General features: G+C 56.6%; 1 protein-coding gene across 3 annotated transcripts in view; it reads right to left on the bottom strand.

The window, feature by feature from the left end:
* The window catches only part of GALNT14 (polypeptide N-acetylgalactosaminyltransferase 14), a 202144-nt gene that overhangs the window by 3173 nt on the left and 184221 nt on the right, over window positions 1–14750 (bottom strand). Inside the window, exons 11-13 of one of the 3 annotated variants that reach the window (XM_045809137.2) lie at window positions 13010–13102; window positions 8878–8961; window positions 8276–8420 (exon numbers count right to left, since the gene is read on the bottom strand). In XM_045809137.2, coding sequence (XP_045665093.1) covers window positions 8276–8420; window positions 8878–8961; window positions 13010–13102 — 322 coding nt within the window. The remainder of the gene's footprint in view (window positions 1–8275; window positions 8421–8877; window positions 8962–13009; window positions 13103–14750) is intronic. The other 2 variants (XM_087863746.1, XM_087863747.1) reach the window with 2 other exon arrangements.

The following is a 14750-nucleotide window of genomic DNA, read 5'->3' as shown; positions in this document are numbered from 1 at the left end:
CCCCTAGGGTCCTACATGTGGATTCTCATGTCCCTTTTCAAATTGCTGGTGTTGGGAGAAGATCTAGACCAGAAGGCCCTCCCTGGGGGTTGGATGGAAATACAAATGGGTAAAAGACTGGCTGGGAGTTGAGAGTTCTTGAAGCCTGGGGATGGCTAGAGGAGCTCTTTATACTCTTCCATCTATTTCTAGATCTATATATGTTTAAATTTTTAAATACTAAATGCAATGCAATGTATTCCTTGGGACGTGTCAAGAAATTCTCCTCTGGCCTTGAACATCACCGTGCTACACCCGCCATTTGCTTCCCTCTAGGATAAGCTGAAAGGGAAAGACGTCTGTACGCACAGAGGTGATACGGTAATCATGACCCTGTTACTGATGGCCAACATCTCCTGAGCACTTACTATGTGCTAGGCACTGTCCTGGGGGCTTGGCACAGATGACTTTAGTCTTCGTAAGAATCCTACTAGATAGATATTATCATTGTCCCCGTTCTACATGATGGAAGGCTCACAGAAGTTATGCAACTCTCCCCGGACCGACTCTCTCCGGCTCCCCGGCTGTTGCTGCTGCTGCCAGTCCCGGCTCCCTCTATCCAAGTTTAATCACAGGTAATGTCTGTCCCTGAGATCACTCTTGCAGGTTGTAAATATGAAAACTATAGATCACCTCCATTTTGACAGCAGAGAGCTGGACAGTTCCCACTGGCAGCGCCTATGAGAAGGGGAACAAAGGTCACAGCCCATGCAGGGGACTAGGGAGGGGGAAGCTGAGAGAGCAGACCCCTCCCTGGCGTGGATGGGCACTGGGGAAGAGTACGAATGGAGGCCCACACCCCACGGACTCCACACCAGAGTGGGGCACACACAGAGCTGGCTTCCTGGGCCTGCTCCCCTCTTCTTTCTGCCCTGGCTCCCTCTCCCATCATCAACTCCCCTACTGCTTATCCACACTCGCTTGGTCACTCCCCTTTAAATGACCCCCATTGGGCCTAGGTGTGCGCTAGGAACACAGTCTACCCTCGGGAGATCCGCGCAGGTCCTGATGTCAGGCTAGGGCCATTTGGATGGGGGATTCTGGGGCTCCGGGCATCTGGAGTTGTGATCTAGAAGGTGGGAGCCGGTCTTGGGTGTGTCCAGAGAATTCTACATGGGGAGGGGAGAGAAAGGCCTGAAGCCCAGGCCCAAGCCCAAGGGCAGGGCTGCCAGGGAGCCACTGCCCAGGCCCACCATACAACTGGCCTCAGCTTTAGATTTCTGCCATTGTCAAGAAATGAGGCTAAACAGACAGTCAGTGATGTGGAAAGAAGATAAGGTCCATCCTTCTGACCCATTACCCACCTACATGGCTGCTGTGAACCATGAATTGGTGTTTAAAAAATAAATTCTGTAATTATTTTGATTACAATACACTGACTTCATATTTTTTATGTTAAAAGCATTAAGTAATTAAACATAAAAACTTGAAATATACCACAATTTCTGAAAGCTCATCTTGGCATTTCCTCTTTTATAATATCCTAGGGGCTTTACAAACGAAGTGCTGGGGCTGGCGTGAGGGTGGGAGGGGAGCGGTGCTTCTCTTGACATCTGAGACACCCCATCCGCTAATGCCTTTCTGGAAGGAGCACAGATGGTACCCGGCTGGGGCTGGGCTTGGAGGAAATCCCCTTAAGACGCCCAAGGGGAGAACGCGCACATGCACGGACAGGGGATCGAAGCCTTTACACTAAGTGGACTTTCCATTAGCTGGGGCTTTACTGGCATTGAAATAATTCAGCCTCACAATTTCTCAGAGGAACACAGCTCTCTGGCCACATCTGCAAGACAGGAGAGAGGGAAGCAGAACACAGGAGCAGGTGGGGCAGGAAGCGAGGGGAGGTTTTCCGATTCCCATTCTACAGCCTGTCAGGCTTCCAGAATGACCGGTGATGAATGGGTTTATTAAATGAATCCCGGAGTCAGAAATGGATTCGGGAAGGTAGCAGTGCTTGCTCAGGCTGGCCTGGCCGAGATCAGTGTACGCTGGGCCATCTGCTGACAGCTCCATTGGCGGTGGGGTGGGGGGGGCCCTCACCCCCTTACAGACAGGCCAGTAAGGGGCTGAGGAGGAGGAGACCCCCTCCTGGCCCTCTAGCCCCTTTGCTCCTGCCCTGGAAGAGGGGAATCAATGATGGGGCGGGGTGGTCCAGGCTGGACAACCTTACGGCCTTCTGTGCTTAGCGGGAGTCTCTGGAGGACAGCACCTGCGCATTGAGAAGGGAGCGGCCTGGCCGGTGGCGACATAGACTTCTCTCTGGGCAATGCCCATCTGACCGCAGCCTTGAGGGCTGGGATGACACAGGCCGCAGCACCCAGCCTGGGGTTCACTGTCTTGCACTGGATGGGGCAACAGAGAGGAAAGATGCTCTTAAGAGGAAACATCTAAAGGAGCCATGTTCTGAAAGAGGCAGGCGTGAGAGGAGTTAGGGCCCAGGCACAGGGCTGACCTTGGAATGGCCCAGGGCCACCACTAGCAGGCAAGAAGCAACCAGCCTGGGGCAGCAGTTCTCAACTGGGCTGATCTTGCTTCTTTCTTTCTATCTATCCATCCATCCATTCATCCATCCATCCATCCATCCAGGAGCCACGGGGCAGTGTTTGGAGGGATACTGGCAAACACCTACAGTGCACAAGACAGTCCCCACAACAAAGAATTATCTGGTATTAAGGCCAACAGTGCTGGAGTTGAGATGCCCTCGCCTAGTCTGAAGGGCCTGGTCCCTGGCAGCAGCAGGCCCGCCATTACTCGTGCATGACCTGGGTAGCGCTGGTCCACCTCTCTCAGCCTCGCTCACCCCATCTGTGAGACGGCGGGGAGAACCGGACAGGGCTTACAGGGTTGTGGGATGACTAACCCAGATGAGGCCTGTGGAACCCGCAGGCCGGTGGCTGGCTCCGGCACAGTCTCCGGGGACAGTACTTGGACGGCTCATGGGAGGTACAACGGTCGGGTGAGGAGACGGACATTCAGCCGCAGAGAGAAGGCGGGGGCTGTGTTTTCATGAACACAGAAGCCCGCGTCAGTTATTGACGGTGGTGAGCTCCCCGTCCACGCGCTCTTCTGTGTGGGGAACTACACACAATGGGGAAGGGACCCCACATGCCGAGCAGCACTGCTGGTTATGTCGTCGTCAGATGGGCAAACTAGCTCACTTCCAAGGGCCCCCGGGTCTCTGGGCTTCACGTCCACCTGTTCATCTGCACGCTGACCCCGGGAGGCAGGTACGACTTCACAGAAGGGACGGGGATCAGGAGTCGCTCTGGGCAAGGCCGGGAGCAGACAAAGGGGGTGACGAGACTGGGTCTGAGCTGAGAGCATCGAGGGCCACTGCTGGCCTTGAAGGTCTTACGTCACACTGAAGGCCACACACGCCCCCGAAGCCCTCTTCAGTCACGGCGTCTGGAACGAACACATGGGCGAGAGCAACACTTGAGTTCGGTCATCCTCTCGGTGCACCCGGATCCCGAGGGATCACCCAACGGCACTGACCGGCCGTGCTGGGGACACCTTCAGTCGCACGGACAGATTTCAGCCTCTCTGGAGACCAGCGGCAGGAGGGTGACCCGGTGGGCTTGGAGACACACTCCCCGCCTTTGACTGGGACCTTCACTGGACTCATTACTGGGGTCTTATTTCCGGTCCATCCTGCCCCTTCATCCTGGCTGTCAGGATACACTTCATACGCATGTGACTAAAACCCACACCCAGTACTTTTGTTGTTGGGTCCTGCTGCCGAGCCCTGGAGTAGCTGCGGGGCTGGAGTCCTGGCCCACCTGCCAAGGGCAGCACAGGTGCGGGGGAGGAGGCTTCACCTTCTCTCGCCCACTCGAGTGTCCAGGTGCCCGTGCTCCTCCTTCACGAGCCAGTCGCCCAAAGTGCCCAGAACGCAGGTAGATGGACGCCCTGAAGAGTTTCTCTCTTTCTCCCTGTCTTTAAATTGGGCTAGCAGTGAGGCTGGTCCATCTGCCTTCCTTCCATCTTTCACACAAATATTTTTCTAGAAAATCCAATAAAGTTAAGAGGAAACTCGTTAACCTGGAGGCTCCTTGGGCTTTGCGTGTTTGCAAACCGATGATGTATTTCTCTTGTACTTCACCCCAGGCAACAGCCTGCTGGCACCTTCAGTACACACGGAGATTAAACATTCTCTTCCCAAGGTCGACAAGCGGGGCGAGACAGAGAAGTAAGGCAGCGGGAAGGGTAGATGGGCTGGGGGTGGGGCAGGGATGCAAGCCAGCATCTGAGGTGGAGGACAACCGTGGTCTGACTGTCTCCTTTCAACAACGAGGACACCCACATGCCAGGGGGGACACTGCTGGAGAACGTGTGGGCAGCTGGAAGCACAACTCTGAGCTCTCGGCTCGAACCTGCTGGTTTTCTTTTACTCCAGATGTCTGGAGCCCTGGAATCCTCCACCCAAATGGCCTGCACCTGATTTCAGGATCTGTGTAGCTCTTACCCCGTGTCAGTCCTCCCAAGGGTAGACTGTGTCCCTACTACACACAGCTGGGCCCAAAGGGGACCGTTTAGAGGGGAGTGACCGAGGTGGATATGCAGGTTGAAGTGGGAGTAAAGGGGAGTAGGCCCAGGCTGGAAGCAGTGCTGGGTGTGCCCCCCACTCTGGTATGGAGTCCAGAACGTGGGTCTCCATTCATACTCTTCGCCAGTTCCCATCAATGTCAGGGAGGGGCCTGCTGTCTGGCCTGCCCCCTCCCCTGGCCTGACATGGGGTGTGACCCTCGTTTCCCTTCTCATAGGGGCAGCCAGTGGGAACCGGCCCGCTCTCCGCTGCCTCCATGGAGCTGATCTATATAGTTTTCATGTTTACAGTATCTGTCCCTGGGGGAGAGGGATCTCAGTGATAGACATCTTCTCCCGGGACCAACCTTGAACAAAAGGGTTCTGGAGCCAGCTGTGACCCCGGCAGCAGCAGCAATAGCAGAGCTATTTTCCAACTCCTACCTTCACCACTCACTAGTCTAAGACCTTGGATAATCTCTCCAGGCCTCTCTCTGGTTTCATCTGTAAGATGAGGGTAACAGTAATACGTCCTCAACAGGCTCTTGCGTCCCTTCCTTGATATGGCCTCTCCCGGGTAGAAGAGGCGGCGGCTGGACAGAGGGCAGAATGAGTCATGGGAAGGGGTGTGAGGGGCAGACGGGACCCCCTCTGGACAGGCCAAGAGGCAGCGCACGAAGAGAAACGAGATGGTGGAGGGGCCAAGAGGCAGAGCAGGGTCGGAGGAGAGAACCCTTGGATGCCCTAACGCACAGCAGAAAGGGTTGGCGAGCACAAAGACCGGACTGTCTTTCTTATGCAGGAAGGAGGGAAAGCTACTGGAAGGACGAGAAAGGTAGCATAGGCCAGTCCTACAAGGGTGTATGGCCTGTGCGTGCACACACACGCACACACACACTTGGGGATTATTCCAGCTGAGACAGGTAGACTTCTATCTGTCTGAAGCGGGTTTACACCTTCAGAAAACTTAGACGTGCATCCTAGTCCTGCTGTTGGCCATGGGCCGCTCCAGAAAGGGGCTGAGTCTCATCCAGCCCCGCCCGGCGCTCGGCACACAGCCTGGGGCCAGGAGCACCGCGGGCACCCACTGTCCTCTGTGGAAATGGGCAGAACATCGATCTCAGAGTCTTCTTCCATGTTTTCTGAATTCACACTGCTGCTACAGAAACCCAACTGTTTTCTCCAAAGCGAGAAGGAGTGATAGTTTGGCACTATCTTCTAGAAAGAACTCTTGGCTCGCTCGAAGACTGTTACTTTCCCACAGATGACTGCTTTTCCTCCCCTTTCTCGTGCCATTGGAAGGTCAGCCGGAACAGGTACTAGTACTCTCCAGTCAAAGAAAGGCCTGGCACTCTTTTGGAGACGGGAGAGCCCCTCCCCAAGACCCAGAGATCCCATGGCTCCCCTCCTCCCACTTCCTCATGCAGCCAAAGACATTAAGGAGCAGAAAAGCAGCTGCTATGCTGAGGACTGATCGAGCAAGCTCCTGTCCCAGGGACAGGGAGGTGACAACATTCTGGCCGTTGGGCTCCCCTACGCACAGCGCCCACACACAGAGTCAGAAGAGGCGGATGTGCCGCAACTGCTCACAACAGTTTACAAAACGCCGCTGAGCAACCTGTGTCACCCCCAGCCAGGCTGCCGTACCTATGGCAAAATCGACACCTCGGCTTGCTTCCCCTTTTCCTGTCTAACTCAGGCAGCCCCTCCCCTGTCCTGTCGGAGCAGAGAGACGGGTCCGGGAAAAGTCACTGCAAGCTGGAGGCCCGTGTGGCGGTGCCTCCGACACCAGGCTGTGGGTGTGGATTTCTGCTGCGGGCAGTGGGGAGCCACGGGAGGCTGTACTGAGATGGAGAACAACGGCCTGATGGTGCCATGTCGGCTGGGGACGAGGGGCAGGGACCGGAGGCGGTGGCTCTAACCTAACACAGTGGTTCCCAATCTGGGTAGTTTTATGCCCCAGGGGTGTTCGGTATAGCCTGGAGACAGTTCAACTGTCACGACTGGCACGTGTGGGGTGCTCCTGGCCGGCAGAGGCCAGGGATGCTGGTAGGCAGGCCTTGGAGCCCAGGACGGCCCCCCGGACAAAGACCCATCCGGCCCTAAACATCAACAGTGCCACGGCTGAGGAAGGCTGATCGGGCATGGAGGAGTGAAGGCAGGGTCCAAGAAGGGCTATTTGAGGGGAGAAGGGACAGGGACCTGCAGAAACGGGGACCAGGAGAAAGCGGAGCCAGGGCAGACAGTCGGAATTGGAGCCGTGGAGCCTGGGAGAGGGCAGTCACATGGAGAGAAGGAGCAGGGACAGCGAGGTGGCTGTGGTGCCTGGCAGCTGCTCGTAGGTGTCCGTCTACTCTGTGGTGGCTGTGGGCTCACGCCGGTCACCCAGCCACAGTCCAGGCCCTCACGCATGCTCTGCCTCCCGGGCTGCTCCTTCTCCCCTTCCTCACATGGCCCATGTCTACTCCTCTCTCAGGAGGCAGCTCATTTTCGAGTCCTCTGGGAAAACGTCCCTGACTCTCACGCATATGGCGGATACCGTCCGGTGCTTCTACAGCAGCCTGGACTGAACCCCACCCAGGACAGAGTTTATAACAGAACAGCCGCTTGCTTGCTTCTTCCTGCATTAGATCCCTCGAGGGACCACGGAGACCCGCAACCTAGCCATTCACCGCAGTGTCTTTGCAGTGAGCGGAGAGCAGAGATGTTTATGGAGTGAATGGATGAACTCGTGGAGGGATGAAAACTAGAATTTGTGCATCCACGGAACACTGGATGTGGCCAAAGCTGGAAGCTTGGATAAAATCTCCAAGACACCATTTCCAGAGAAAAGAGCAATGACCTAAGAACCTTCATGAATACTCACCATGAGCACATGAAAGTGGAGCAGGGGAGCCAGCAGAGAAAAGAGAGAGAAAGAACAGGAATGCAGGAGAACCCGGAGCAGGCAGTGCCACGGGAGCCAGAGGAAGCTATGAGCTGGATGCGCTTTAACGTGTCCAGCACGCAAGTGTGAAGGGAGAGACGGGCTGCGGATGTGCCAGTGCCCTTTAAGAGAGTTCCACCGTCAGATGGGAGAACACTGACCCACGGAACGTGGGTGTGCTCCGTTGATGAACGGACTAAGGCACGAGGCCACCTGAGAACGGATTCCCATGCTTCCTGCAGACCCGGGGGAGGCCGGAGAGAGCAGAGGTGCAGCTGCAGGCCCGCTGAGGACAGGATGGGGCGGGGGAAGGAGGGCCCTGCCAGAGACGGGGGCGGGGGACAAGGGTGATGGTTCTCCTGGATCAGTCCGGGTTAGAGCAGCGGGGAGACTCAGGCAGGCATGCCGTCCTGGAGCAGCGTCACCCAGAGGCACGTCCTTCTCCATCTGCATGTCACCTTCTCCAGGTGGCTGTTCCCCCTGCCCTGCCTGACCCGGCCCCCGCTTCCTGCCAGCACATTGGACGCTGTTGACGCATTCGTTAAATCCTGCTGATTTACTGGTGATTTCCTATAGGCACGATGTTGCCTGGTGAGCAGTCTTTCAGAAAAACTTGACACATTTGGAAGCCCAGGGGAGTGACCCCGGTCCCAGAGTGAGGGGAAATTGTACTTCTCCTGCTCCGTTGCTAGGCTCTGGGTATGACCGGACACCTGGGGTCATAGAGAAGCAGGTGGCAGAGGCGGAATCCCCGTACGTGTTCTCACGTCCCAGCCTGGTACGTACCTGAGACTTTCCATCCTCGCCTTTACTCTTGACACAGGGGCTTAACCTGAGGTGGTAGGTCTCCGTGTTTTTCTGCCTCTGAGACTCTAGGCACTTCTGCCTCTGTCGGATGTTCCCCTTCTGGATGGAGGAATCATTGGGGATTCTGGAGGAAAGCCAGAGAGAGATGAGAACTAGTTGCTCTTTGGCTAAGTGACACTAGCCACTGGAGAGGTGGAGGCAGGGTTTTGAGGCTGACAGGGCCATTCTGCCTGGGGTGAGGAGGGGGACTGCCACCAGGAGCAAGGCAGCAAGGAGAGACCCAGGAGCCACGATGGCAAATGGAGCCTGGGGTGGAGACGGTGTCAGCCTCAGGGCGCACCCGGGACTCAAACCCCAGCAGCTGAGAAATGCTGCTACGAGCTAACCTCCATCCCTCATGCTGCTGATTAACTTAATTCCTCTTCTGGTTTCGGGATGAAGGAGAGCCAACTGGTCATCTCAGACCTCCCTGTACTTAACCACCTTTATCCAGTTGGCCACGGGATGTCCCTTTTCCAGACCAACTCAGCTGAGGGCCTTTCCTTCCGCGGCCGCAGAGGCTAAGGAGGAAGGGCGGGCACCTGAGTTCTGGGTAGACGTTCTCCAGGTACCACTTGAAGCTCTGACACTGCAGATTCTTCCTCAGGTCCAGTCTGCTCTCAATGCTGGGGGGACGCGGGGCAGGGGAGACACAAAGAGCACAGCTGTGTGTCAGAGACAGGGACTAGGCCGAGACAGAGAAACACGAGCTGTGCCCACGTCTCTCCTGAGGGTGCTGGAGAAACGCACCGAGACAGGTTTCTAGAGCTCCAGACAGAGCTATGGGAACACGGCGCAATAGCTCACAATGTGTGGACACGGAGGATTTGCGCTTTTACCTGAAAATGGAATTTGGGGGTGTTTTCACTTTTCATTAAAAACAAGAGCCTGTAGTGTGTTAGTGTTTCACCGCTGGGGCTCCGAGCCTACTTACCCACAAATCTCTTTGGATTCTGCAGTCAAAATACACTCCCGAGCACCCCACCCCCACAGCATCATCCGGCTCGGGAGCCTGGTCACGCCTTTATTCATCTGATATTTACTGAGCACCTACTATGTGCCAGGCGTTGTGCCCCAGGGAAATGATGGATGGTGAGCTTCTGAACAACAGAGGAAGGTCATGAAACAAGGGATCGCAGCCCTGTGTGGACACGGGGTGGGCACGCGGGGGCTGTGGGAGCACCTCAGAGGTGTACCCTTGCCGGTCCGGTCAGTGGTGGCCAAGGTGGTAAGGCGGAAGCTGGTATCTGGAAGGGAAACTGGAAGCTCACCCTCCAGAGAGTGGGTGGGGTCAGGGCCCCCCGCAGAGGCCACGGAATAGCAAGGGGAGATCGGCCCGTGGCAGGAGCAGAGCTGCAGGAGGCTGAGCTGTGTGCGTGCACGAACCTTTGGGGGATGGCAGAGGGGAAGTGAGCGGGAGCAGAGAGGAAGCAGCAGACCACAGAGGGTTTTGGGGGCTGCTGTGGAGGAGTTTGGACTTGGAGGCAATGGGATGCAACGGATGGGTTCTAAGCAAAGTGTGACGTGGTGACGTCTGCACTTTGAGAGCATCTCCCTGGTGGCAAATGGGCCTGGCAGGGCAACGCCGGAGACCGGGAGAGCAGTGGGAGACGGCTGAGACACCCACGTGCTGATGGTGCTCTCAGGTAGGGAAGTGGGGCGCGGAATGAAGAGAAGGGACAGGTCCAAGTCCCTCCATTTCTCTCCAGCGGCACCGCCGCCACCCCCATTGGCTCCATCTGTACCTTGTTCTTCCTGGGTGAGCACACAGGACTGGCCCTGCTCGGCCAGCCCTACCACCTTCCACCCAACACTGGACTTCTTAGAGCTAACCAGGTTTCCTCACCGGGCTCAAAGCAATGTGAGCAGAGGAATGACGTCAATTCTTTTTTAAAGCTGAATGTTCAGCCTGTAGCAAAGACCTGGGTGCTGCACGCATGACGGAGGGAGCAGCACCGGGACTTGGGGACTGTTTGACGTGGGGAGGTGGCAGGAGGGAAGAACAAGGCTGACACCCAGACCTGTGGCTTGGGCCACAGCACACAAGGAAGAGTGTTCGCGGAGATGGGGGAGACAGGCTGGGGGGGGGGGGGCGTGTTTAGAAGCAAAGTGGCTGAGTTCCCTGTAGGATTGGAGCTGGAGGAGCCCGGGAGGCGTCTAGGTGGAGATGTCCAGTTTGTACTGGGATGGAAGGGACCGTGGCTGAGAACGAGAGGTCCAGGGCGGGGGCAGAGACCCAAGAGTCAGCAGCACAGAAGCGGTGGTTGACGCTGGGAGGGGGGGAACGCGTAGCACGAAGACGGCGGCAATGACGGACCCCAGGGAAGACCACACACACCAACCACGGCAGGAAGGAGAAAAGGGAGGCTGCGATGGGACCAGGAAGGGGAAGCCTGAGCAGCAGCACAAGAGACAGCAGGCATGGTGGTCAGGGGTGCGCCAGGGGGAGCCAGGCAGGTGGCTGGCTGGGGGAGACGGCAGCGTAAAGGGCCCAAGGAGGGGGTCAGGGTGAGCCAGGAGGGGGCTCTCAGGGACAGGGAGGTGTCCAAAAGCACTCAGGAGAGGCAGGGCACGAGCTCCCCACAGTGCACACAGACAGGTGTTTCAGGATGCTCCGCCCTGAAGGAGTAGATGGGGGTGCAGGGGACCAGCAACACTGGATTGAAAAATTTTTGTAGTTTCTTCTCTTTCCTCCTCTTCCTTTTTAAATCCTCTAAGTTTTAAAATGTAGGACCTGAGTCAGTTTAAATGCTGATGGGGACCGTGCATTAGCAAAGATAGATCAGGGATGAGGAAGCGGAGGGCAGGGTCCCCTAGAACAGTGGTTCCCCCACCAGCTGCACATTAGAATCCTGGGGGGGGGAAGCTTTTTAAATATTCTCCAGCCCAGGCCACACCCCAGGCCCAATCAGCTCTCTGGGAGCAGCCCCAGTAGCATCTGAACCTCCCTTGGCTAGGGCAACGTGCAGGCTAGTCTGGGAAGCTGGGTCCGGAGCTCTGCTCGGCGGGACAGGCCCTCAGACCCGCAGCACGCCACCTGGCAGCTTACTGGAACTGCAACCCTACGGAATCAGCAACCACATTTTAACAAGAGCCCCAGGAGATCCGTGTGCGCATTAAAGTTTAAGAAGCCCTGAGCCAGGAGGCAGGAGAGGATGAATCCAGGCGGAGGGAGCTCGATAAATGTTGATTTACAAATGAATGCAGATGAAAGGTGGCTCAGAGTACAGGTGGAGGGTTGGTCTAACACAGCAGGGGCACACCTGTCTTGGGAGATGAAAGAAGAAGGGGGAAGACAGAGCGAAGTTCCCAGGTGGATTTGTCTTGGGAAGTCGATGCCATCTATCTCAGCTATAAAACAGAAGGTGTCATCTGCCCTGAGTGACGCGTGGACTCGGGGGGCAGGGAGACAGGAGAGGTTTAAACAGGGACTGGGGAGAATGATGGCCGGGAAAGGCAGCAGGACTGACAGGCCTGCCTGAGACTGATGGCCACAGTGTGCTAGCGGCACCGGCTGATACTTTCCAGAACCTTCAGCAGCCTGGGCACAGGGGAGGGAAAGGCACAAAGTTGTGGTCATCCAGGGTTGAGAAAACATTGCCCGAGGTACTGACAGATGCACAACAGGCTGAAAGACCTGAGGATGATGGCTTTTAAGCCCTGTCTAAGCAAGAGAGGGGAACCCAAGCTGGGGAGGGAGGGAGGTGAAGAAACAGGGGTGCATGGCCACGGTCAGTGGGCCGGGAGTTTGATGAGGACTCAGGACAAATGGCGTGTGAGGTTCTGAGCAACTGAACTGGGCGGGGGTGGGGGGACAGGACAGGTTTATAATTTCCGAGACATGCAAGCCATTTTGGCCGCGTCTAATTTAATCCTCCTGAGCAGGGACGGCTCAACCGATGCGGTCGATGAGGTCCGTGTAGGCTGCAGAAATGCATCCGCTCACCATTAGTCTGACTGAGGGACATCAGCATGACAAAAAGCCATTGGTTGCCCCTCAAAACAATCAGATGCTAACACAGACGAAGTTTCCATTTTGCTCTTATCAGCTCTGGGTTGGAGAACGCAGCATGTGGTTTTGGGATCAGGTGGTGTGGTTTGAGCCTCAAACCCCCCAGTACCGTGATGTGATCAGGGCAAGTACCTTAACCTGCAGACCCCTCAATCTCCTGTCCTGTAAAATAGAGGCAATTAAACCCATTTCTCAGAGTCTGGGGAGCACTCCCAGACTAGCCTTTACAGCATCCAGCACAGAATTCCTTCCCTATCCTCTTCTACCCTGAGGAAGCCGGAGCACGGCTCTAGAGGACTCCTGCAGGGTACTGCTCCTCCGAGAAGGAGGGTGGTTTGGGCTTGGGTGACTCAGAACGAGGAGGAGGAGGAGCTCGGACCTGGAGGGACTAAGGGAGTCACGCCCCGCACCCTACCTTTCTGTAAAAGGCTAGAAACATGGCTCCATGGTGCAAGGCACACCTACACCCTGGAGCGGTGGTCCAGGTTGCCAGTCATCCAACAAGAGCTGCCGAAAACCCCGCACACCCAGGACAGGGCAGGAGCACGAAGGGACATAAAGGGAGGACGGCCGCAGCCTGGGCGAGCGGCTAAGCGGACAGGCAGGCAGGAGCTGGCGCTCCTCTTGACCCTCGGCGCAAAGCCACCAGAAGGAACACTTACTTGCCGAAGGGCCTCTCCAGGGCGAACGGCCGGGCCGCATAGTAGTACTGCTTGTACTCGTCCATCCAGACCTCCGCGGTCCGCTTGGTGTTCCTGGGGAGACACGCGGTGTCCCCGAGCGGTCAACACGCAGGCAGCATTTCCCAGCTGGGGGCCTTCTTCTGTGGGTACTGAGCCCAGCCACTCTCCAAGAGGGCCTTTTTACTCCAAGACACAGGACTTTAGTAGAAGGAAAAACTCCTTCCCCAAAAGGTACACACCAGGAAAATGGTGCCAGAAACGGAACTTACGCGGCACAAAAAAATAGGGAGAAAAGAGCCAGGAGAGTCCACACAAGCCCGCGTTGTCGGAAACCAAGAGGACAGAGGCAGGGCCTGTGGTGGCCAGCTCGCCTCCCGCTGCCCCCAGGCTCCTACTCCAGGTGCGCCCCCTCTATGCAGGGGAAGTGCTGGCGCCCCAGCTCCGGGCAGGACAGCCAATCACGCGCCGCGTCCCAGCGCTGCTGCCGGTGTCAAGAATCAAGTAATCAAGCCATCTGTCGGCCATGTGGCCAGCACGCTAGTCTTTTCCACCAGGTGTTTACTCTCTCAGGAAAAGAGAGAGACAGACAGACATGGAGGACGTAGGTCACCATTCAGCAGGCAGGAGGCAGCCATACCAGGAAGAGCCCCAGGGCAAGAGAGAGGTCATCAGAAAGCAGATGCCAGGGGGCGGTGTAGGAGCAGCCCCCGCCAGGGCCCCCGTCCGTGAACTTGGGGCCTCACTAAACAGGGCGTGCGCCTGCAGACTTCTGGTTCTGTCTGGAGCAGAGGCATTCCGTGGAGGGCTACGACAAGCCCTTCCACGCTGGTGGACCCGAAATGACAGTCACCCACCGGCAGCCTGTGCTTGGCGCAGGGAAGGCAGTTCCCAGCGCCTTGTTGGCTCTTTGCCCGGGCCTAACCATCAGCAAGCTGGATACTGCTTAGGAGACCCCTGTGCCGCCTTTCAAAACCCCTGACTGACCCCACTGGCCAGGGCCCAGACTCAAAGGCAGTGAATGTTCTGGAGCCCAGGGCTGCTGCCCCATCGCTTTCCCACACCAGGTGTCCCCGGCTCACCGTTTCCTCCTGGAAACCCGAGGGCCGAGGCAGCCCTGCCTTTGGTGCCCGCTGGGTTTCTCACCATCCCACCTTCGCCCACCCAGTTTCTTCAAAATGTGTTGTTAACTTTCCCCCTGCTCAGAGCCATGCTAGCCCCGAGACGTTCGTGTCAGGACATGACCCTTACCTGCTCATACGTGTGAAAACCGAGGATGGAAGAAGACAAATGAGGAAAATGACAACTCAAATGAAGAAATGCTTAGCTCCTCCCTCCCCCAAATGGACCAGATGACAGAAAAGAAAAAAGGGAAAGGAGATAGACGGGTAAGTGAAGCTGTCAGATGACAAGGGACAAAGGGGATAAGGGAAAAGGTGAGAAGAAGCTGGAGGAAAGAGGGATATACATGAAATGTTTCTAAAACAGAAGAGAACACTGAAGGAAAAGGAATCACAGGAGAAGGTGTATGAAGGGATGGAGCAGGAATAAGCAAGTGGGCACCACCAGCTCACTGAGACCCCAGGATCTTCATCTTGTCCTCCAGCAGGAGGTGCAAACACCCAGGGTCGCAGGGCTGGCCCTGGCCTGGACTTTGTGCACCTGCAGGGCCCTGGGACAGGCATGTGAGCGGTAGCCACTCATCCATCCCCATTCTCAAATC

The sequence above is a fragment of the Ursus americanus genome, chromosome 7, assembly GCF_024610735.1.
Source record: "Ursus americanus isolate L20-20 chromosome 7, mUrsAme1.1.p, whole genome shotgun sequence".
Classification (NCBI taxonomy): Eukaryota; Metazoa; Chordata; class Mammalia; order Carnivora; family Ursidae; genus Ursus; species Ursus americanus.
The sequence above is the reverse complement of the archived record's forward strand: the minus strand, read 5'-3'. Positions and strand labels throughout refer to the sequence as shown.